Raw genomic sequence first — 22354 nt, forward strand, 5'->3', positions numbered from 1 at the left:
AAAATCTGCTTGCAAGAAGCACTGTATGTAACAGGATCAGTTGAGCCAAACACCATCTCAAATCCTGAACAAACATTATTTTTGCTGAAGGCTGCAGCACTGAGGCCACACAAAACACAGAACAATCTCTACCACTGTGATGCTGCTGCTCTTGCACACCTGGAAAAAGTCTACACAGGAGCTAATCACTACCTCGGGTGAAAACATCAGCTCAAGGCACACAGACTTACAGGGTGGAATGGCCCTGTCCTGAAACCCAGATGGAAGCAAGTAAACAACTCATTTTAAAGATGCTTTTTCTACCACAACTTTCAATCTACTTTAATGTTCTCTCACATCTAAAAGAAACAGGTTATAGGTTATGTGGGAGAATACAAACAAGTAATGGTAGTATTTGCCTGACCCAGGTAAAAATAGAAGTTGGCTGGTTTTCCTCAAGTATTTGCACATTCCTTACATTACAAAACAGAAATAGAAACCAAAAACCCCAACTTCATTTCAAGAAGGGCTCAGAGCCAACCTCTGCCTACCAGACATTGCTAGATCACATCAGCACAAGTCTCCAGTGAGTAAGGTATACAGAAGTTAGGAGCATTTGCAGCAAAGAACAAAAGCAAGCTCCATCTGGGGGGAATGTCAGTAGAAGCAGAACTGGAACCAGTGCTGTAAGGAGGGGAATACAGCACTGAGCTCAGACATCTGCCAAGAAGAAAGCTGCACACACCTCTGTGCAGCTGAACTTTGGTGAGGGCTGTGAGGTCACAGAATCATGGAATCCTAGAATGTTAAGAGGTTGTCATGGACCTTAACAACCACCTAGTCTCAACCCCCACTGCCAGAGGAAGGAACACCTCCCACCAGACCAGTGCTGCTCAAGGCTTTACCCAACCTGGCAGATGCAGTTCTGCGCTAGTTCTATGCCAGTTGACAGCTCTTCTACCTGACAATTCGGGGGGGCTTTTCCTGCGCTGCTATTCTGATGATTTTTTGGCTGGTTCTGTTTGCTGTTGGGTTTTTTTGAAGGGCACTTATCAATTGTGCTATGTATTAAAACACTGTAGTCTGTACTAATCAAGATCAGTGATATACTGATATACCTAATCACCAGCAACAATTTTGCCTGAGGAGACACTACATTGCACAGGTTAATCTAGCAGAGATACTATTGTACATGGTTTATTAAATCCTTTTAAATCACCATCTATGTAACAAGCAAAGCTTTTCTTTGCCCTGCAACTTGTAACAACTCATAGTTTGAAAGAAAAGGCTTCAATGGCTTTAAATGGCTGTTAAAGGGCACATTTCTGAGGGGACAGATAATATCCAAAGGTTTGCAAGGTAAGAATCAAAAGCAGCAAGGATTAAAAGAGGCAAGGTAAGGACCAGAAGGGGCAGGAATTACCCAAATGAACTTTTGCAGTTTTATACAAAACAGGCATTGCAGTGTTTATTAATTCATTAAGAAAGCTTCATGCCATGAATTAGCCTCTAGCAGCTAACATTCTCAAGCTTGCATTTCCTGTTGTAGCAAAATCCAGTTACCTCAATATAAGTTTGACTAAAAGCCTCTGCAACTATTAGCTAAATTTAGGGAAAACTGGCACCTTTCCCTGCATAACAAGGTTTTCATACATACTTACTTACATTTTCTTTGTGCGTATGGCTCTCACATTAAAAAGGTTTAAAAATATTTAAGAGCTGCTGCTCAGTGTAGAACTGAGTGGGAAGATTCTCTTACTGTGCCACAAGTCACTTCATATCTACAGTAGTAACCATAAATTTTAGGTCTCAATTTGCTTTTGCATAGAAGTCAGAAATTTGACCCAAAATCCTCTATGATAATCACGAGCATCCCAGCCACTAAGCTATCCCTTAGATGACCAAAATGATCAGTCTATAAGCTGAACAAAACCAAGTAAAATGCAATACTGCCCAGCTTGGAGCTTGCATGAATCATGTTGCAGTCACTCTCTGCTGCTGTACTTTATCTTGATTCCAGGATGCTACTGCCTGTTTTCCTTGTACTGATGTCCTCCCTTCCCTCAGCCCCAGCTCTGCCTTTAGTCAGAGAACAGAAGCACTGGCAGCACCAGTACAAACTGCCAACGACAAAGGAGTAAGGCACAAGAGACTCCTTTTCCTGGAGCTGACAAGTTGGGCTGGCCACTAGCAGTTCCCTGATTTACAGAACATGTTCTTAGCTGATCAAAACAAGCAGAGCCTGGACTTCCTCCTAAAGACACAAGGTTTTCCTGCAGACTTGCTTATGCCAACCCTGCCTGAACTTCAGTGTGCTCGGACTGATTGTGAACACAGCACTCACAAAATGCAGCACACTTCAGCCCTTCCATCCCTGCAGGCACAACACAACTGTGTGCAGCAAGACTCCAATGCCTCATTTGTTCCCTTCTCTCTCCCTGCTCTGGATGCTTTACATTTATCAGCCCTGCATTACTAGGCAGAGCCTCTCAAAGGAAAAGGTGCCTCATTGCCCTAGAAGAGTATGAACAGCCACTTTTAATTCTTAAGAGCATCTGACTAGATCTAGGAAGAAGAATCCCCACTCCTCCAAAGGAACAGCCTAAGCAGATCACTACTTCCTAACATTTTCACACTTGACTGAAGTAATCAGCCTAAAATATCCTGTTTCAGTGTTAGGAAGAGGCAAATTAAATAAGAGCATGCTCCCCTACAGAATTTAGTTTTAAATCTTTCCTCTCTCTCTGAAGGATTCATCCAGCAGATCAGGATATCCTGTATTATTTTCTACACTTGTATTACAATCACACTCTACCTCTGAGTCCCTGGTACCTCCACAAAAATCTGAGTCTCCAACAATTCCTTTTCAGTACTGTCTACTGAGCCAGCCCTGGTAAGGTCCACCAAAGTTGAAACCATTCAACTTCATTCACCTCACATCCAAGTTACCTCCACATAAAATTCTATAGCAACTTTAATGTTTTAGCAACAAGGTTTTTGCCCTTACTCATAAAGTACTGAATTAAACTGTTTTAACTCACTAAAACCTAGATAGGCACAAAACCAGGTGACTTCCTTCAGAAGAAGAGACATGTACCTCTTAGACAGTTATTCAGATCTTAGTTCTACATGAGTGATGGCATTTTCCAATGGTAATACATGTCCCTCTCCAATGCAGAATGAGTTTCTAAATCAGAGGGGCTGTTTTGGCTCTCAGAAGTTTTCAGAGAGGCTGAGAGATCACCCATTAGTTCAATTTATACCTGCAGCCCTATGCTCTTGAGTTCTAAGAGCTCCATAAAGTATGTTGTGCAGTGCTCCTGACTGCCATGACGAGTTTCATTTACCTTTAAAAAAACTCCATGAAATATGAGGCATGAATCCCAACCTGGATGGTTTTAACTCATTAATCCCAGGGAAGCAAAGCACCTCTTTACCCACTCGCAGACTTGCTGGGAGGCAGCTGTTAATCCTCTGGCTAACAAATCAGGGATCCTGACTGGCTAATCTAACAGGGCCACAATGCTGGGCAAAAGGTAAAACAGCCCAGGAGGCAATCTAAAATGAGTTGTAGAGATGCTCAGAATACAAGAAAGCTGCTAGAAAGAGCTGCATTGTACTTAATGAGTTTCATTTTAAGTCATGTTTAGTGGCATGTTCATGATATTTAAGAACATTAAAGTAAAAAAAATAATTCTATTAGCCCCTATGTAAGAGCATCTGGGCTTTTTGTAGTGTTCCATACCTACAAGCATCACCACACAAACACTAAGTCTAGACTTATTAACATATTCTATAGCTTTCCTCTTTTGCAATGTATAAACCAAACAAAGACAAATCTGAGCTGCTCTTTGGGACTTTTATCCCTTTGCAGTTTTAGCTTGTCTGCAAACAGCAAGGACTGTGTGCACACAGCTCAAGTCCCATTTATCTGTCTGCTTTAAAACAGTAATAATTGCAATCTAAGAAAGCTTAATTATTCCCCCAATCTTTCACTTCATGTTATTGCAGCCTGCTGATTTGTGTTAAATGGCAGGTTAAGGGAACCTCAACAAAACACAATGCACTAACTGGCACAAGCAACACACAACAGTTTGCTACAGAACAGACATTCCAACAAAGCAGAATTTTACCAGAATATACACTGAACAGGTCAAAGCAGTCATAATCTCTGCTTTTCCTCCCCTGTATCAACAGAAGCAGCATTAGATGCTCTTCAGCCCGGGACCAACTACCACACGTTGCTCTTTTTTTAAATGCTAGGAAGTCAGGCAACACTAAAACATTCACACATTTGTTATGTTCTTGACAGCAGCCTAAAACTCTGAATGACATGGGGGAAAAAAAAAAAAGAAACTTCCGGATGCAATTCAATGAAATTCACTTAGCATCTATCCCAAGCTACCCTCTTTCCAAACTTACACTTCCAAACCAAAATACTTTGAAACTGGAAACACTACATTTCCTATAATTTTCAGTTAAGGGATAGTACAGAACAAACTCTTAAGGAAACAAGGTTGACCCTGCCACACTGAGATATAAATAGGGACTGTAACTTAGAACTGCAACTACATGGTGGTTGTGTTCTTAGTTTAGAAACTATGGCACAAAGAAAAGGACACAGGACACAGCTGAGTAATCTAAACACCTGACGTAGGTTGATCCTTGAAATATATCCTGTAAAATGCAGATACACTCCTCAAATTCAAAACTTCTTGCTGAGAAACCTGTTTTATCTTCTCCTAAGCAGAATGAGCTTTAGAGGTGGGGAATTGGAAGGAGCACAGATTTATCCAAATGGGTAAGAAGAGACATGTCTCTGAAAACTTGCTAGAAAAAGTTTTCACAGGCTCAAGTCACCTCACAGTGAAAGCACCAAATATTATTTTAAATAAAGTACTCCTCTGCCTCCAGTGAAATGACAGTAGATGCATTGTCAAAACTGAGGCAATGAGAACTCTCAGCTCCAGAAAACACACTACCAAGCAGGTATTAGAACATCTCTCTAGAATCTACTTTTTTAAGAGTAAACATGTCTTTAACAATTGACATCTCAAAAGTTAGTAAAAACAATGTTAGCACTAAAAACATTTCTCCCAAGTTTTACAGCCACTGTTTGTGTGACCAAGGAGATGGCCTTACTCAGCACAGTAGCTGAACTCTTCTATTCAACCCTACAAAAAGGGACAGGTCACGTTTAAGAAAAGTATCCAAGAAGCAAAACTTTGACACCAGAGGTACAATGAAAGAACTATTATTTAGCATCTTTAAGTGGAATTACAAGTTGTATCTGTGGAAAACCCGAACTCCAACGTTTAGAGTAGTCTGCAGAAATATAACTCTACCCACTGAAGCCTCAATTGTGTCAGAAGTAAAGGCAGAATACTTACTGACTTACCTTTAAATACCTTTTAAATTACATTTTGCATTTCCTAAAAAATACTATTAAAAAAATTTTTAGTCTTAAGCTCTGAAAACCTGCACATAGGAAGAAAGAAAAATGCAAAGAGAAAACCCCCTTTCCATTGTACCAGCAATCAGTATTTGGGGCCAATATAGTTAAAATCACCCACTCAGCCATTTTCCTTCAAGCAGGAACAGTCTGTGGTTTGGCAATTTTAGATTTGATAGTGAATTTCAGTGGGTCAAAATATTTTACCACTACAGTTCTTAAGTGAAAAGTTCTTTTACAGTGCTTCCCATTTATAAAAGATACTAACACTGCTCTTGCAACGTCTATGCTGTAACACTACCACAAATACGCTCAGGAACCTTGTGATATCTGCTGCAAGTGACTGCTGTGAGAAGTAACAGACACTCAAACCTATGTCACAGCTATTTTATGTAAGTAAAGACAGAGGGGTAGATTGACTTACGATGTGCATTTCCAACACCAATTAAATACACTTGTGGCAGATACCAATTATGATATCACCACTTAAACATACAAGTTTTCGGTTTGACTTGCCTTTTAAGAAAAGAAAGTTTATCCTTGTTTTACCTTCGGATTTCAGAGAATGTTTGGGTTTCAGAACGAGACACCTCTTGAACAGGAGTATATTAAGAATAGTTTAAAAACCATTACTCATAAGTTCTGTCTCTGAGAACGAGGCACCAACCTTGCAACTCTTCTGTCTCAGGTACTGTTTTGTCCGCAGCCGTGCTATCCGCTTGGGACGATGCTACAGATTCTGTTAAAAGTGACTGACTTGACACAGGGCTGGGGGGGGGCAAAAAGAAGAAAGTTGTGATTTTCATGATACATTTCCATGTTCTTTTCCTGACAGTGACACATTAGAGTACCTCCTGATGAAAAAGCATGCCGAAAACTCATCACTCCAAAGCTGTTTCTGTAATCATTAAAAAATGCCACAATCCAAACTGATAAAAAAGGTAAACATTTTCATATTCATATTGAAGGCAATAAACCAGTTCAACCATAAAAAGGGGGAAAATATTTTGGGTTCTTTGGCATACCATCTTTCCACACAGAAGCAGCAATGCAGCATTCAATATGCAAGGATTTCTATAACCTAAGTCAGCAAGATAATTGCAGAGGAGCTACTTTTGGTGTTCTAGTGATATGAACAAGAAAATTGCAGCATGTCAATGTTTCCAGTAATAAAACAGCTGCAGCTGCACACAGAACCCCTTAGATTTTCACAGTGTAAAGTGGTGCTGGCCAAACCTCCCAACCCTGTTAGCCATAGTGCTAAATCACAGCAAGGCTGCAAACTCACACAAACACCCTGAACAGTTATGACAGAGCAACTTGATACTAGCAGTTGCTCCCAGACAAACTGCTCAGCCAGCAGCTCTCCCATGGGACAAGTCAGAGCTGAAGTCCCAAGCAAGAGGTAGCACTACCTCATTTGCACTATTTGTTTCTTCCTTTCCCCTTAGGGATTCACTCTGAAGTTAAGGAATTGAATTGTCCAGCAGCCTGTGACACTGCCCAACCAGAGGTCCATGGCACAACCAGAGCACTGGGCTCACAACTTCAATTGCCAAGAGCCACACAAAAGCCTTGAACTGCAGCTCTGGCCACCTACAAAAGGGCATTGTCAATTTACTATATGTTTCCTCAGAGTATGATAGGTCTGAGATACTTCCAGAGGTTGAAACTGAATTCCTGCTTTATTCTGGGGAAAAAAACAAACCCCAAAACAACAAACAAGTGACACTGATTTTCTTGAAGTGCAAGTCAAGAGCAAATAGCCACTTGTTTCTCCTGCAACCAGTAATCAAGGCAGTCATCAGTGAGGTACTTTCATTCTCTCTCATGGTTTCATAGGAGTTGTGTGAGAGAACAAAGCCAGGGCACTGTAATTGGTTCACACCTGTGCATTGATCTGGATGATATTTTTTTTTTACGCATAGCAGAGTTGTTTCAGGCTAAGATATATATTTCCTATCCCAACTAGAAATCTCAGAATGGAAAGACCAAATATAGCATCAAGCATGGCACCTAGCTCTCAGTTCATATGCAGGATCCAAGCATGAGATAACACCTCCTATAAAAAGCTAAGGAGCAGAAAACAGTGAGCAGAATCAGGCAGCAATAACTGGTGAAGTCACCCTCAGCCTGTGTTTTACTACATTCTGATTCTTGAAGAAAAGTTGGAATGAGTATTACTGCAAGTTAGCTTCTATAGCATAACACACTAACACTTCTCACTCAAAAAAAATTCCAAAGCACTTAAGTTGCTGTTGGTTCTGTCATTCTAAACTGAAAAGCAGCCACTAAATATAAACAAATATTTAGCTTTTACAAATTGAGAACACTTAGTAATTCTGAGTGATCTACAAGAGGACATTATGTATCCTTGAATAATCCAGATGGAAATTGCTTGTTTAATAACAGATCAGTTCAGTAGCACAACTTGTACTAAGACTCAGATATTCTTCCCCTGTTCTAGTACTCTCCACTCTCTGGGAAGCAACTGGCTTGTTAACACATTATCATACACTTATTTATGAGAGCTCCAGTAAACAGATCTCTGCCATTTTACAAAGTCCTCAGATTTCTAAGATGGAAAAAGAGCTTTCCTTTGGTAAATATACAACCAACTACAAGTTGTGGAATGGGAAGACTAGCTAGACAAATCTCCTAGAGCGGCATGAAGCTGGCAAGGCTCCTACTTGAGGCTAAATTCTAAAGACAAATTTCCATTTGAATGCAAGATGTAGCTAAGAGATGAGCTATTATTTACTGAGATCTCATGCTTTAAAGTCAGCAGTGAAATCTTACACCTTGTCCTAATCCAGGTCCTAACATTTAACCACTTCATTTAGCCATCTTGATACAAAATTTTACACAGGAACGCAGCACAGACTGAACAGCTTACCTTGGCTGCATAGATGGAGTCGATGAAGAATCTAAAGTGGACTGAGTTTCCTGGGCACTGCCTTCTGTGCACTGAACCGGTAAGGACTCAGTTATACTACTGACAGAAGCTGCTGGAAGGAAGACACTAATGTAAAATGTGTTATGCCAGTTCCTGGGATTGCAAAAGTTAGACACTGCAATTATTCTTTGACCTCTACGACACCAGTCAGGAAAGTAATTGAATCTCAGCCTATATCATAATGAAATGTAATTTCACAAAAAAGTAATTATGTTTGGCCATATTTTGATCTCATTCCAGCCCCAGGCCCCCACTAGTTCTAAGTCCCCACAACTTAGACTGCAGAAAATTTTGATGCTGGAGCTTTAAAATAGTTACTATTTTTTGCTAATTAAAGCATCTACACTATTTTTTGCTAATTAAAGCATCTACAAACAGCATTCACAGCACAAACTGTAGTATTCTGATATGAGAAGCTTGGGTTTAGTTTAGAAAACCAAAATGGATCTGTGAGAAGCAGTGGTGTACCATCTAATGCCAAGATAGAACCCAGATCCCCAGATTTCAATGGAAGCTATTGCTTCAATTTAAAAAGTCAAGTTGTAGGAAAGACAGGGCACAGGGTCAAGAAACAAAATGTGTCTGAAGTTAGGAAAACTATCAAGTGTCTACAGGTTAATCCTTCTGCATGAGGCCGCAGAGATTAAACACCTGTATTTTAAATGCTTTTCACAAACATTCCCCAACCTAGATCTTATCTCTACTGTCAGTAATTTCAGGGAAAATATGTTGGTATAGTAATTTTTCCTGCATTTTTGTATCTTCAAATTGGAAACACTCAAATGAATACAAAAAAGGCATTAGTGAGTCTGTTTCTGAGCAGATTAATCACAGCACAATTCTATTACGAGCATTTCATCCAAGCTCATTCCATATGTTAAGATGCTCCAGTGAAATGGTTTACACTAATGCTCTATACTTTCAGTATTTGGACATGCTCAGGAAGCTGCTGTCTACTGTGTCATTCTGAGCTGTTCAAACACACATATTGTTAATGTTACTTACCAGGAGGGCTAATTCTACCATTACTGTTCTGCCTTTGAAGATGTTCTTTGTAGCACACTGAACACATGCCATTTGTCCGAGGATTCCCGTAAAATCCGCAGCCAGTGGAACAGAGCATAGGCACTTGGCTACGGTTAGTTTCTTGAGCCATTTTCCCTTCTTCTAGAAACCTGAAAATTGATACACACAACCCAGTATTTAGAAGCCTGAGAAAACCTTTTCTTTTACAGCTGACATTTGAAAAATCTGCAGTTTCCTACAGCTCAGCAGAAAGACCTTCCAGAAAAGATGCCTTGTGGGTAACTCAGTCCCCTTTCCCAAGAAGTCTATAAAGGCCCAACAGCACAAATACAGTCATACATAGGCTTTGCATGACCCATACACACAGACCCTTCCAGCCCCACTAATGTATGTTCAATCTACACCCCACAAATAAAGTCATTTTAGCAAATATTGGAAGTATTATTGCTCCCAGCACTCAGTTCTGGGGACTTATGCTGAACTCTCCTTGAAACCTGGACACCTGATACTGTGCATGAGAACTGTCAGGTAAGAGCCAAGCATGGTACACAGGCTTAATTACTGCACAATAATTACCAATAGTCACATGAATTCACATGTTATTGTTTAGTCACTGCATCATTAGTGAAACACAACATAACTACTTTCCACAAACCCCATGTTAAGGTTTTTCACATGCAAAGATAATCACCACTTAAGTCAAAAATATTAGACTAGGCACACGTACCTCCTATTTATCATTTTTGTGTGAAAATATACTAAAAGTGAGCTATGAGTTGCCTTGATATTTGATGTCCCTTAGACTTAGTTTTCATAACAACTGTATAATTTATATTTTTTGTCCCTGGCTTTCTTTAGAATGTTTACAGATATTTACAAGATAATTACAACAAATGACCATTTTCAACAGTGTTCTGAGCCTCCTAACTATTATCAAGTGGTTTATTCTGCAAATCAGTTTTTGACATTTGCCACCTGGCAAGGTAAAATCAATAATAAATATATTATTGCTCTTTTTTTAGTATCAGTTTTGAAGGCAAAAACAGCTTTTCTTTGGAAAACGAAGTACATCAAGGTATCAATTATTTCATCCAGGATCAATTTAGGCTTACCATTTATTCTTTCCTGATTAAAAATTAGGCTGAAGCATGGGTAGTTTTAATTCTTGCAAGTCAAACCAAAGATAAGCAATATTACTGAAAATAAAATCAAATCAATCTTTCAAGTAACATCAGTATGTATTTCAAAGGAAAAGGAAAAAAATCCAGAGGGAAAAGGGTTTCAAGACCCTTGAATACTTGATGCTATAAAACTAGATTAAGCCACAGCAAGAAGTACCAGGGTAAAAAAGATTTCCTTTTACATAAGATGTATCTGAAGACAAATACAAACAACTTTCCTATTATTTGCTTTCAGACAAATATCCTCATCTCTCACACCTACGTCCACTGCATTTTGGTTTTATTTCCCCAAAACATAGGAAACTGACACCATGAGCAAATCTCTGGGTTGCAAAGCTAACAGCAACAAGCCAAGTCTTCTGCTCACAGCAGTAAGGTATTGTAAGGATGAAAAAGTATTCAGTATGTAAGACAAGGAAGTTGTACAGGCAGGAAGACAACAAAATTCTGATAGTATCTTGTTGAGCTTGAACCTGCAATTAAAGCTTATTTCAGCTGTTTGACTGCACTCCCCTAACCCAGTGGAGAAGCACTTGCTTCCGACACACAAAGCCCCCATTGACCTCACACGACAACTAAATTTGATTTTGCTGAAGTACTGCACTTGTAGCTGAAAGAGCACTTTCATTCCTGCCTTTCTCCAGAAAGCCCTTCAGAAAGAAAGTGCAAATAGTGCATGTGGGAATTTAATTCTTATGCTGGGCCCAACACTCAGTGAAGCCATTTCAGGGAAGCAGAAATGAACACGAGTTTTCTGTCCTTTGATAACTTGAACCAATTTCAAGATGAAACCTTACACAAGTCACTCCTGGCACAGAATGTTTAAGATTGAAAGACTAATTAAAAATACTTTCAACTGAGTATTCCAAGAGCTAATAGAGATTCAATGTCACAATACAAGTATTAGTCCTTTTGATTTTAGGCAGCAGCATATTAAAGAACCCTAGAACACTGACTTTCAGAATTCACCATGACTGCCTTTCTCTTCAATATTAGCTTCAAGCAGCATAGGAACCCAGTAACAGCACCAGCTACTGCTAATGTTCCACAACACAACGTTGCTGAAGGGACCAGGTGCTGATGCAAACACAGCATAGCAATCTCTAACATGGATGTAAAAAAAAAATTCTGCTCCTATTCAATAAACAAATTGTGAAAGGTGCACAAAGATGCTCAGATGAGAAACAAGAAAAGCTGGCCCCAGTTCCAGCTAAGCCAGTTCCCAAGTTCATTAACCAGTGGATCCTGTCACCAGCCAAAGCACAAGCCACCGGCATGAGGCTCCAAAACACTTCAATCTCCAAGGGGAAGTGCCAGAGATTCTTCTGAAGAGTTTTAATAAAGGCCACAGGAAGCGGAAGATCCTTCATTGGTTGCTAATATTTGAGGAATAACATGAAGAGATAGCATCAAACTGATGCAATGTTAGGAAGTCAAACAAGAAAGAAGTTGCACCAAGACAACAGCTTGCTGTGTTCAACAGGGACAACTGTGTACAATCCCTCGCACCAGCTCCAGTGCTCAGCTGGACCATCACCCACCCAACTAGTGCCAGGAGCCACCACAAAAGCCCACCAGGAAAAAACAGGCCATGACCACCATGAAGTTTTCTGACAGTTCAGTGAGCTCAGTCAGTTCACATGCAAAACCACAAAAAGTAAAAAGCACAACACACAGGAAAACCTCTGGAATTGATGCAAGGGATGACACGTGACCAGGAGAGAACGCATTTTAGCGGCGTGTAAGCTGCTGAGATGGTCGAACTGATCCATTTGAACCCTAAAGCCAAAGAATGCCAAACCAGTACAATAAGCTCTCACTCCCTCTCCCATGCTGGGCCCTCCCTCTCACTGCTCACAGACACCCAAATGAAACAAGGAAGTGATCAAACAAAAACTAAAAATTAACCACTATCTTCTGTCAATTAGTTTCAACACAGAGTAGTTTCTGAGGTCTTTTGTCACATGTGCTGTTCAGGCAGGACAGAGGGTCTAGCTGCAGACACGTGTGGAACTTGTTTCAGTGGCAGAGCAGCTTAAAGAATTAGGAGAACCACTAGCCAAAACCAGGGACTGGAAATAGAACGAAGAGATCCGAGTGCTGGCAGTTCCTGCCAGGGCACTTCAGACATGCCTCTCCTGTACACAACCACTCCTGCAAGAGGGCAAGGGCCAGGATGACACAGCACTGTGCCTCAGGGACTTTTCCTCCTCACCACTTGGGCAGGAGTCAAACAGCCACACACAGAGCGGTCAGACTCTGTCCCCATCTCAGCAAACAGGAGCAGCAAGAGAGCACTGAACAGATGTTTTTGGGGGAGGGAAGGACCTCCCGTCACCCCAGTTCTTGGCCCAGCTTCAGATGACTTTTGTTTCAAAACTGTCCCTAACGCCTCATGGAAGAGCCAGTAATGGTGGGCAGTCACTGCTGAAACCACACACTGTGCAGGGGGTGAGTCTGCTCCCACCTCTCCAGCCACTGCTGCACACCCCTACCCCTGCCCCTGCCTCCAGTCAGATCAGTTCATCCATCTGATGGGAAAAAACAGGATATTTATTCTGGTGGACTGGAGAGCTTGCTGATCTGACAGAAGATCAGCTCCAGAGAACTGACACACACTGCACAGGAAGTGACATGGCTAAAAATAGGACAACCCTTTTCGGGACAGCTAACCCTTGCTGAGCATCAGGCCTACTGTAAAATAAATCCCAAGTGCATACCCTAGCCATAGTTTTAAAACTGGTCTCCTTGCTTGGCTTCAGTACAAAACTTGAAGCTACTTCCTAGCTGAAGTGACCCCAAGGTCTTGGGATCAACATGACTACACTTATGTTCCACTTGATTTGAGGTGTCACAAAACAAATGTGGAGCTTGTAAAGCTGCTGAAAACGCCTCTGGGCTCTGCCTGTTCCCCCCAAGCTGTGCTTGCACAATGCTTATAGGGTCATACTATAAATTCTGAATGTCCTTTGGAATGCAAAATTGATTCATCTTAAAGAAAAAACAAACAACAAAACAACAGAACTCGTTACAGTATTTTAAGCACATTCCCTGATTTGCTTTACAGTATAGTTGTATAACCAGTTGTACCAGCACTGAGAAGGAAGCATACTAGAGGGAAGTGAGAGAGCCTCAAACAACTCCTCTCACTGCAGCCCCAGAATATCCACTTTGTTGAAGATTATGGAATAAACAGCCTCTTTTTGCATTAGCTAAAAATTGCTGAACTTAAGCTGAAATTACCTCTAATGATTTTCTTCTCAAACATATCAATTGCCACTAGAAGCATGGCAATACACAGCTCTGCAGGCTAAGTCCTCCTTTTCCTACAAATTTGGTGCTTAAAGTCTACCTATTCCTGTTCCTTCTGTCATATACAGACAACTTGATGCATCTATAAGGCCTTCTTACTGCTGCTGCTACAGGTCCTATAATTTCTGCCTCACCATAGCACATCCTCAGAGAAAATTCCTCTCTGTACCAAGTGAAAATATATAAAGGACATTCCTGATTAAAAATATAGAGAGCTGTAGAAACACTAAAGCATGGTGAGACTTTTAGACATCAGGTTCTCTGGGGAAAGACCCACCTCTTCCAATACTCTGTAAAGCAAGAAACAAAATACTTGTGTACATCCCATCCTTGTGGAGCACACTGCAATACTGGTTCTTCCCCCCCACCCTCCTTTCTTATTTTCCTTTTAATTAAAATGTTGATATGCTACTAGTTTCAAATAACTGATACCCTAGATTTATAGGCTTCAAATGTTAATCAGTAAGATCAGAGAGAGCAGCATTTAGCAGGATTAAACACACAAGGTTTAGGAATAATCTCTTTCCTCCCCTTCTCAACAAGAAAAAAAAATCCTGCACAGAAGCCAACCTTCTCTTCATCTGTCTTCCCCACAGAACAAGGTCTCTTGAATTCCAGTTATCCTCATACTTCAGAGTTGTGGTAGGGAAAATGAGCAGATCCTCACATCCACTACCCCAGCTGAACTAGCCTTGTGTTCTGCAAACACTCCTAAAATCCGTGACTGTTATGGGAAGGATCCCTCCCAAATGCCAAGGCTGAAGCGAAGAGACCACCCAAACAGCATTCTGCCTCAGCACCGAGCCAGACACAGTCTGAACCACACTGATGCCAGCTATGCAAAGCTTCTCAAAGAGAAAGCAGAGCCCTTAGAGTGAGCCCCCCTTTACTGTCAAAGATCAACACACTGACAGTTTCAGCTGACGCTCACCTCAAATGATGAATCCAATTTTTAACAAGTGATTAAAATATTCTCTCCTCTGTTGTAATCACCTTTAAAATGAAGCAGTTTGGCACTGATTTAAGCAGCAGCAGTACTAACGGTCATTTTCCCTCTGTGCTAATGAAGCAAGGAAGAAATTGCAGTGGTAATTTGCACTGCTAAAACATACAAAGCTTCATCTCGGCACAAATAAAAGCAAGACATGAAGTCGTGCAGACAAAAAATACCCTTCACTTTAGAGCATGTACTGGCACAGACACCCAATACTACCTGTCTCACTGTATGCAAAGACATGCTGGTACAAAAAGCAGTAAGTAGGAAATTCATTCCTCTACAGGCTTATCAGAACAAATGGCAAAGAAAGGCCTGAGAGCAGAGCTCTGCTGAATCTTGCTGCAGAAGTTACCAAGGCATTAGTAGCTATGATAGAGGATACAGCTTCATAGTGGAATTTGCTGTTCAGGTGTCCTGCTGGAAGCAGGATCCCACTCGGGGTATAAAGCACTACTCACAAATTAATAGCAAGTTACAGAACAGTCCTGTTTTCTTTTTACCCCGTTGCTCTCTCCCAAAAGGCTCCAATTTACATTCACTGAGCAGTCATTTGTAGCTGCTTTAAGGCATTACCATGTCCCAGCAACTTGCTGTGGAGCCAAGAAGAACTGGCAGATTTGAATAGGGGCCTCAGTCATTCCAGCTCAGCCCAGCTTGCTGGTTGCAGTCAGACATGTCATTTCATCTACAGCTCACCCTGGCTAAAACACTGCAGCTGGTTCACATTTGCCAGCACAGCTACATGTGTAGTTACACTCTGACCCAGTTTCATCAGAACGCTTTGAGTTAAAAAAAAGTGAATATGGTTAAGGACCAACTATGCAAGCAGATCTGTAAGGGCAGCAACCTCTTTGTTCCTATAGCAGCAGAACACACATCTGCTGCATTTTTCAAAACACAGGAGTTATCCAACTTCCTCACCACCAAGAGAATCCATGCATTTTAAAGCTTTCCATTCATTCCAGTAGACCTCCAGTTTTCTTCCTACTCACAACTAAGCCTGAAGTTGCAATTTGAATGACTGAAGCAGTATCTAAAAAAAGACTTAATATCAAAAACAAAATACTCACACTAGTGACCAAAGACTTACATAAGATGTTCTCTCAACTCACTTGACAAGTCATCCAATATCTACTTATATTCCTGTCTATTCCTGTTGAACAGCTTTTTATTTTTGTTTCATGCATAGACTTATTTTAGGCTAGAATCAAGCACTTATATTAGACAATCCTAGCAGAAACTTCACAAAAAGATGGAAAGAGTTGCAGAAGTCTTTTCTTCATGTCCAATTTTAAATAGTCACCAAGTTTAAATCCTTCTGTACAAGAACTGAAGTACAAATAAAATTTGGACTCTCAACAAAGCTATGTCCCAGATTTAAGATGTCAAAAAGATGATGAAAGAATCACATTAGTGGAAAAGAGCCACACACACAAGGGAAAGTGCGAACTCAGAAGTGGCAGATGGACAGAAAAGAGAGAGTTCAGGTCTCTAGGATGGGAAGAAACATTAGCAACCTTCCTAACTAATCTGAGCCAGAATATCATACAACCCAGGAACACTAGGAATAGACAAAGCCTCTAGTGTTGAAGTGTGTACATTACCAAGTACAGCTGTCTGCTCTTGTGCTCAAGGTTACAGGAGGAACAAGAGAACATTTCACTACAACCTCTTCACTCTTACTAGGCAAGAACAAAGACTCACAGATTCTATACTGGTATCAAGAAGATCACTGATAATAAGGATTCAGCTTTCCATGCCTGTCTGCATACACTATTAATAGATATTACTTTGAAACTGTAATTACTACTTGTGGCCACGCTTAACCTTTGCAAAGTACGGATTACTAGACCCAAAGATTAACTGCTGTAAAACAGAGAACCTCAGACTCTCATTCACCTCATGCAAACGCATCAAACCACTCACAGTGGCCACTAAAGTCTACAAACAAAAAACCAGAACTGTATTTATTTATTTTTCAAAAACTTCCTAGTATAGTCACCACACCAAATAAGGGGGCAATTCCATGAAGTTCACTACTGTACTGAGGAGTTATCCTAATAAAATAAAAAAAAAAAGCAATGCAACAGGTACATTTTATAACCTAGTAGGAGGAATCACATTTTAGGTTGGATTTCAAAGAGGCAGAGTACAGATAAAAGGAGTTTCAGGAAAGTGTTGAAATTCCAGAAAGCTACCACACAGACCTATTGGCTTCCACCACCCCATAGAGGAATTTTCAAAGAAATGACCACTACTGATTGCTGCAGCACCAAAAAAGATTAAGTGCAGCCCTCTGTATAGGGCCTTCAACACTCCTATTTATCATGCATTTCAATGTGAGCCTAAAGCAGCAAAATACAAGTCAAGATGCCACAGACTATCACTGCTGGTACATAAAGCATGTACACTTGGACTTCTTCGTTGTTCAAGACTAATACTGCAGCACTAGTAAAATTAGGCCCTTGCACATGACAGTATCTGAACTTCGTGAAATTCAAAGAAATACCATTTTTTCCTCTGACTTAGAAGACTTAAAAGCCTCTTATTTACTTTCCCAGCAGCACAATGCATTTGTAGGCAACCCCAGTTAATCCAGCAAACTCCAGTCCAGAGCAGCACAGAGCAGCTTTCAGAAAGAGCACCACCAGCATGTTCTAAGTTTGTGTCTCTTCAGTGATGACTATCAGAAAATCTAAGCTGACAAAGCTGCCTTTTTGGAGAGGTCAACCTGAATGCAAGTGAAAACAAAACAAAACCCACACACCAAACTTCTTGGGTTTAAGAGAAAAAGAACCCAGCAAATAACTCTTGGAGGTGGACATGCTTGTTTACAGGAAGATACGACAGGGACCTTCAATAAAGATAACTAGTTAAACATTACCTATGTTTATATATACAAATGAGAGCAACAGTAACTAGAGTTGTTCTGTATAAAGTAAAGACAATTTCTGAGTGAATTCTTGACAAGGAAAAGTGAACATGAGCAAAGAGCATGTCATGTGACTCAGGAAGGTGGTTTTGATCTGGTCTCTCTGGGGGACTCAAGGTGAGAGAAGTCCAAGAGGCAAATCTGAGGAACACAGGCAGGACACCAGCCAGACACCCCACTGGTCACGCTGTCCTACCCAAAGCTCTGCATGTCCAAACACAAGCCAGGGTGTTTTCCTTCCAAAACATGAGGTTGTACTTACTCAGTTTAGCCTGCCCAGATCACTCAAGATTTAAGGCTAGAGGCAGACAGACTCAGCAGGTCCATTTCTGGGAGATGGCTGTCTCTATGACAAGACTGGCACAGAAACCTTACATGAAGTTATGCTTGTGATGGAACATGCAGCTAACAATAAAGAACATACTTTTAGGGAGTGCTTGCTCTGGTGTCTCTGCTCAGGAGGAATAAAAATTCAGGAGTTACACCCATTAGAAAAATCAAACCAGCTCAGTAATAGCTTGTCAGCAGTCTGCTACGTCAGCTCACATAAACCAGAGTTTCCATCGCGTGTGGCTGAACTGGTGTTGAGCTGCACTAGCTGCAGATATTGCTTGAGGAGCCCTTTTCTTTCCTCTGGAGTCTGTGCCATCTCATACATGTATTTTGGCATTCAGGAGCTGCAAGAATCCTTGAGCTGCCCTTCATATTTCTACACAGCCCTATAAATTTAGGGTTTACTTGGTATCTGTCAGATTACAGAAATGCCTTCTTTTAAAGGGCTCTGTGAAAGATAAGAAAGCTACTCTAAAACAGACCAGACAGGGCCTCATTCTGCTTTCTTTGGCATCACTTGTTGAAGCTGGTCATTTCAGAAATCAGAGGTTATACAAAATTAGAATCAGGAGATTCTAGAATTCTCTACATTCCTTTAAAATACCAGACCAAAGTTTAAGGGATGCAGGACGAGGCCTACTCCATAAACTATCTTTGATGCTGCATTTTAAAACAGGTTTGACTTTACACACTGACAACAAGTAATCTGTAAGAAGGATTCAAACATGTGCTGGTTTGAAAAGCAAACTGGTGAGAGATTCTGAATCAGAAGTACAATTTAATATGAACAACACAAATGCAACAGTACAAAAAAATAAAAAGTAACCTGACAGTCAGAAAATAACCTGACAGAGTCAGAAAGTAACCCGACACCCTGTCAGTCAGGGTGTAGTAGTAGTCCATTAAATGGTGGCTGCAGTCCTCCTGGAGTGATGGGTCTGTTGGAGCAGTGATCCCACAGATCCGGTTCTCTCCTGAAGGTCCAGCAGCAGCTCTTGTCCTCTGGAAATCCAGCAGGCAAAGGGCTCTGTGCTGGTCCAAACCCCGGCTTATATCCCTGTGAGCATGTTTGGCTCCCCACCCCTGGGGTGAGTTTCCTCACCATGGGACAAGGGATAAGGATCACTGGGAGCATGTGTCCTGCATGGGTCCTTGACAGCCCGTTAATCAGAGACAGCCCCTGAGAGAGGGACAAGGTGATAATGGTCACTGCCCCACCTGCTTTAACAGCTTGTGGAGATGATAATAGAATACATACCATGGATACCCCCCACACTGCAACCCAGGACAAAACACTTACAAGATTACCCTCATAATTACTGAAAGAATAGATATAGATTCAGTAATCGCTTCTTTTGAGCTTCAGTGAATAAGTAATCTTCTCTCAATACAGCATAAGTTTCACTTATTTTCGGCATATCAAACCCAGAAGAGATAAAAGCTGCTTTAACACGAGTTCCCAAAATAGAGCTTCTTGTTAACAAAACACCTGTTGCTGAGAACTGACAGTAAGCACAAAACACGTTATAATTTGTTTTTATAAACAGCACTATGTAGAATTTTAATAAGCTTATAATGCCACAGTTCTACGTGGGCCTAATGCTAAGGGAGCTCCTGCTCTAATATCATGGTTCCTAGGTGTTAATAAAATAAAACCATCATCATCATTTCTGGCTAGGGCATCCTGAATTCAGCTTAACTTCCAAGAACACTGTGATTATCATGCATGATGTGTAGCTCTATTTAGAATTATGCACTATGTCTAATTTAAGTGTTCAAAATTATACAATATCCTTACTGTGGTTTGATGGGGAACTCAACCTAAAGCTAAAGCCTGACCAAACAAGGAGGGTATTTAAGGACAAGTTTATGGCAGAAGAGGTGTAAGTATGATGCTCCCTGTGGCCAAGTTGCATTCCTCATTTTTTGCATAGCACTTAAGTTTAGTCAGGGGTCTCAAAGGTCCTACTTAGTTTTAACCCTAATGTTATTCTAAGGGGGGGTGGGTGGGGGGTGGGTTCTGTTGCTTTTTTTATCCCTTACTTATCATTTCGGTCACTGGGGAAGCCAGGTTACATGATCCCAAACAAATTACTGGATGCCTATATACTAAAACTTACTACCCTGCACAAAGCACAAGAAAATATTACACAGGTGATCAGCAGCTGCCGTGCTGGGCAACTGGTATTTATCAATCGCTTTAACATCCTGCCAAGTTTCACTGAAGATATGAATATACCAACTGGCCACACTGAAGTTTTGCATCTTTCCTTAGCTGTCACCTTACACGGCCTGAAACAATGGAATCTATAAATGTCCAAGTGAAAGCTATATACATGCATTCAATACGTACTTATATGTAATGAATGCAATGGTATCAGGACACAGGTAATGTGTGGCCTAAGGTACCTCTGCCACAGCATTGCTGGGACAGGAACTGATCTGCCTTGACAACTTCATTGCCCAAAAGCTTGGACTGGCTCTTGTATCTGGTTTTGGTGCAGCTCTGTGCCAGAAGAGCCAAAGTTAACTGCACTGCAGGAGGAAGGTGAACCTACTGAGTTAGTAACAGAACTGAACTCTAAGGCATAGCCTCACTTATAGCTTAAGCCAAGGAAAAATGCACACATCACCAAGAGGTCAGAATGCAAATTAAGCAAGAGTTGTGTCAACTTTAATGATCCAAGACAGTGTCATTAATAGATAAGGGGCTAAGGAATGATCAGAAATGTGAAATGAGACACTCCTTCTGAAGGTTTCCAAAACTAAACCACTTGCTCAGATGGGAAGGTCATTACACTGTTGAAGAAAGGCTTAAAAAAAATATTGGAAGCAACTTGATTGAGGACAACTGGCATTTTTCCCCCCACTGCCATCATGGAACAGAAAATAGAGTTTTTTACACTTCTTCCCTAAGTCCGTACAGAACAGACTGCATGTATTGCAGTTTCTCAAGGGAGGAGAAAGCCAGAGCTGACAGCTTTCGAGTAAAAGTCTGCATTGCAAACACTGTGCTTTAATCACCAGGGCATCCTTCTTACCCACTAATACTCCAGTTACAACTCTGCAAACTGCCCTCCTGATAAGCAAGTTTGCTATTTGTTCTGTTTCCAGACAAGATTCAGCTATGTGAACACACATTTCTAGTACAAGGTCTCCCCCACTCACTGTCCAGAACACTTAGATCAGCAAGTCAAGAGCACAATAGCCTAAAAATAGCCTGGCTGGATGCCACTGTCTCCCCATTTATTACGATGCTACCTTTGTACAGAGATTTTTTTTTTCCTACAATTCTACACAGAAAAATAAACCCATAAATGGCTTTAAGGGAGGGACTTGTATCCAAAAAGGCCAAGCTGTTAAGTAGTGCCATGGGATTTCCCCTTTTTCCTCAAGCCACATAAACAGAAATTCACATTTTTAGAAGCATTTTGAACAATAACTCTTTAAGCAGATCTGACTTCTCTTTTTATCCTCTTGCCATAGTGATTGTATTCTGCCAGAGAACAGATTGACACATGACAAAGTAACAGCACTTTCTAGCAAGAGGAAAATTCATGATATAAAGGAAAAGTAGACAAACACAGAAAAATGCAAGCCAGATCTCTCTTCAATTATTTTGCTTGGTATATTAAAGCCAGTATCACACGTTAGAATGGATAAAGAGAGAACAAAAATCTGCTCACAGGATATTGAAACTCAACTGTTAGCAAGGTGTAGTTTCTACCACAATGCTCATTCCCTTCCACTCACAAACACCAGCCAACAGGGCTCCTATCAGGAAACAACAGAAAAAAGAGTACAATATAGTCCTTTTTATTATGGTATAAGGTCAGAAACAAGAGGGACGTCAGCAAGAGCAATGCCCTTTAGCTTGGCCTAAGGACGGATCCACAGGCATGGCAGCTTCAGCTTGGCTAATTCCACAAGTACCATGTCCTCACTATGGCTTGAAAAAAATCCCAACTGCCCTAACATTGTCTCCCAGGAATCTCGTGTCTCACACCCTTTTATGAAGGCAACACACTCCCCCCCCCAGCTGCTGAATATTATTTGTATCCTTTACATTAAAAAAAATAAATAAAACAACCCTGACTTTAACCCACAACCCTGGGTTTCAAAAGGCAACTGTCCCACTTTAACAACTAACTTGATGCCACTCAAGGAAACCCAACAACACTGCAAT

General features: G+C 40.9%; 1 protein-coding gene across 4 annotated transcripts in view; it reads right to left on the reverse strand.

The window, feature by feature from the left end:
- Positions 1 to 22354, reverse strand: part of ZFAND6 (zinc finger, AN1-type domain 6) — a 30368-nt gene that overhangs the window by 2061 nt on the left and 5953 nt on the right. Inside the window, exons 2-4 of one of the 4 annotated variants that reach the window (XM_009084528.1) lie at positions 9393 to 9562; positions 8328 to 8439; positions 6099 to 6199 (exon numbers count right to left, since the gene is read on the reverse strand). In XM_009084528.1, the coding sequence (XP_009082776.1) occupies positions 6099 to 6199; positions 8328 to 8439; positions 9393 to 9543 (364 nt within the window). In that variant the 5' untranslated portion in view covers positions 9544 to 9562. Of the gene's footprint in view, positions 1 to 6098; positions 6200 to 8327; positions 8440 to 9388; positions 9563 to 22354 lie in introns of those variants that run through there. The other 3 variants (XM_009084530.1, XM_009084531.1, XM_009084529.1) reach the window with 3 other exon arrangements.

The sequence above is a fragment of the Acanthisitta chloris genome, unplaced genomic scaffold (genome assembly GCF_000695815.1).
Source record: "Acanthisitta chloris isolate BGI_N310 unplaced genomic scaffold, ASM69581v1 scaffold26011, whole genome shotgun sequence".
In the NCBI taxonomy this organism is placed as follows: Eukaryota; Metazoa; Chordata; class Aves; order Passeriformes; family Acanthisittidae; genus Acanthisitta; species Acanthisitta chloris.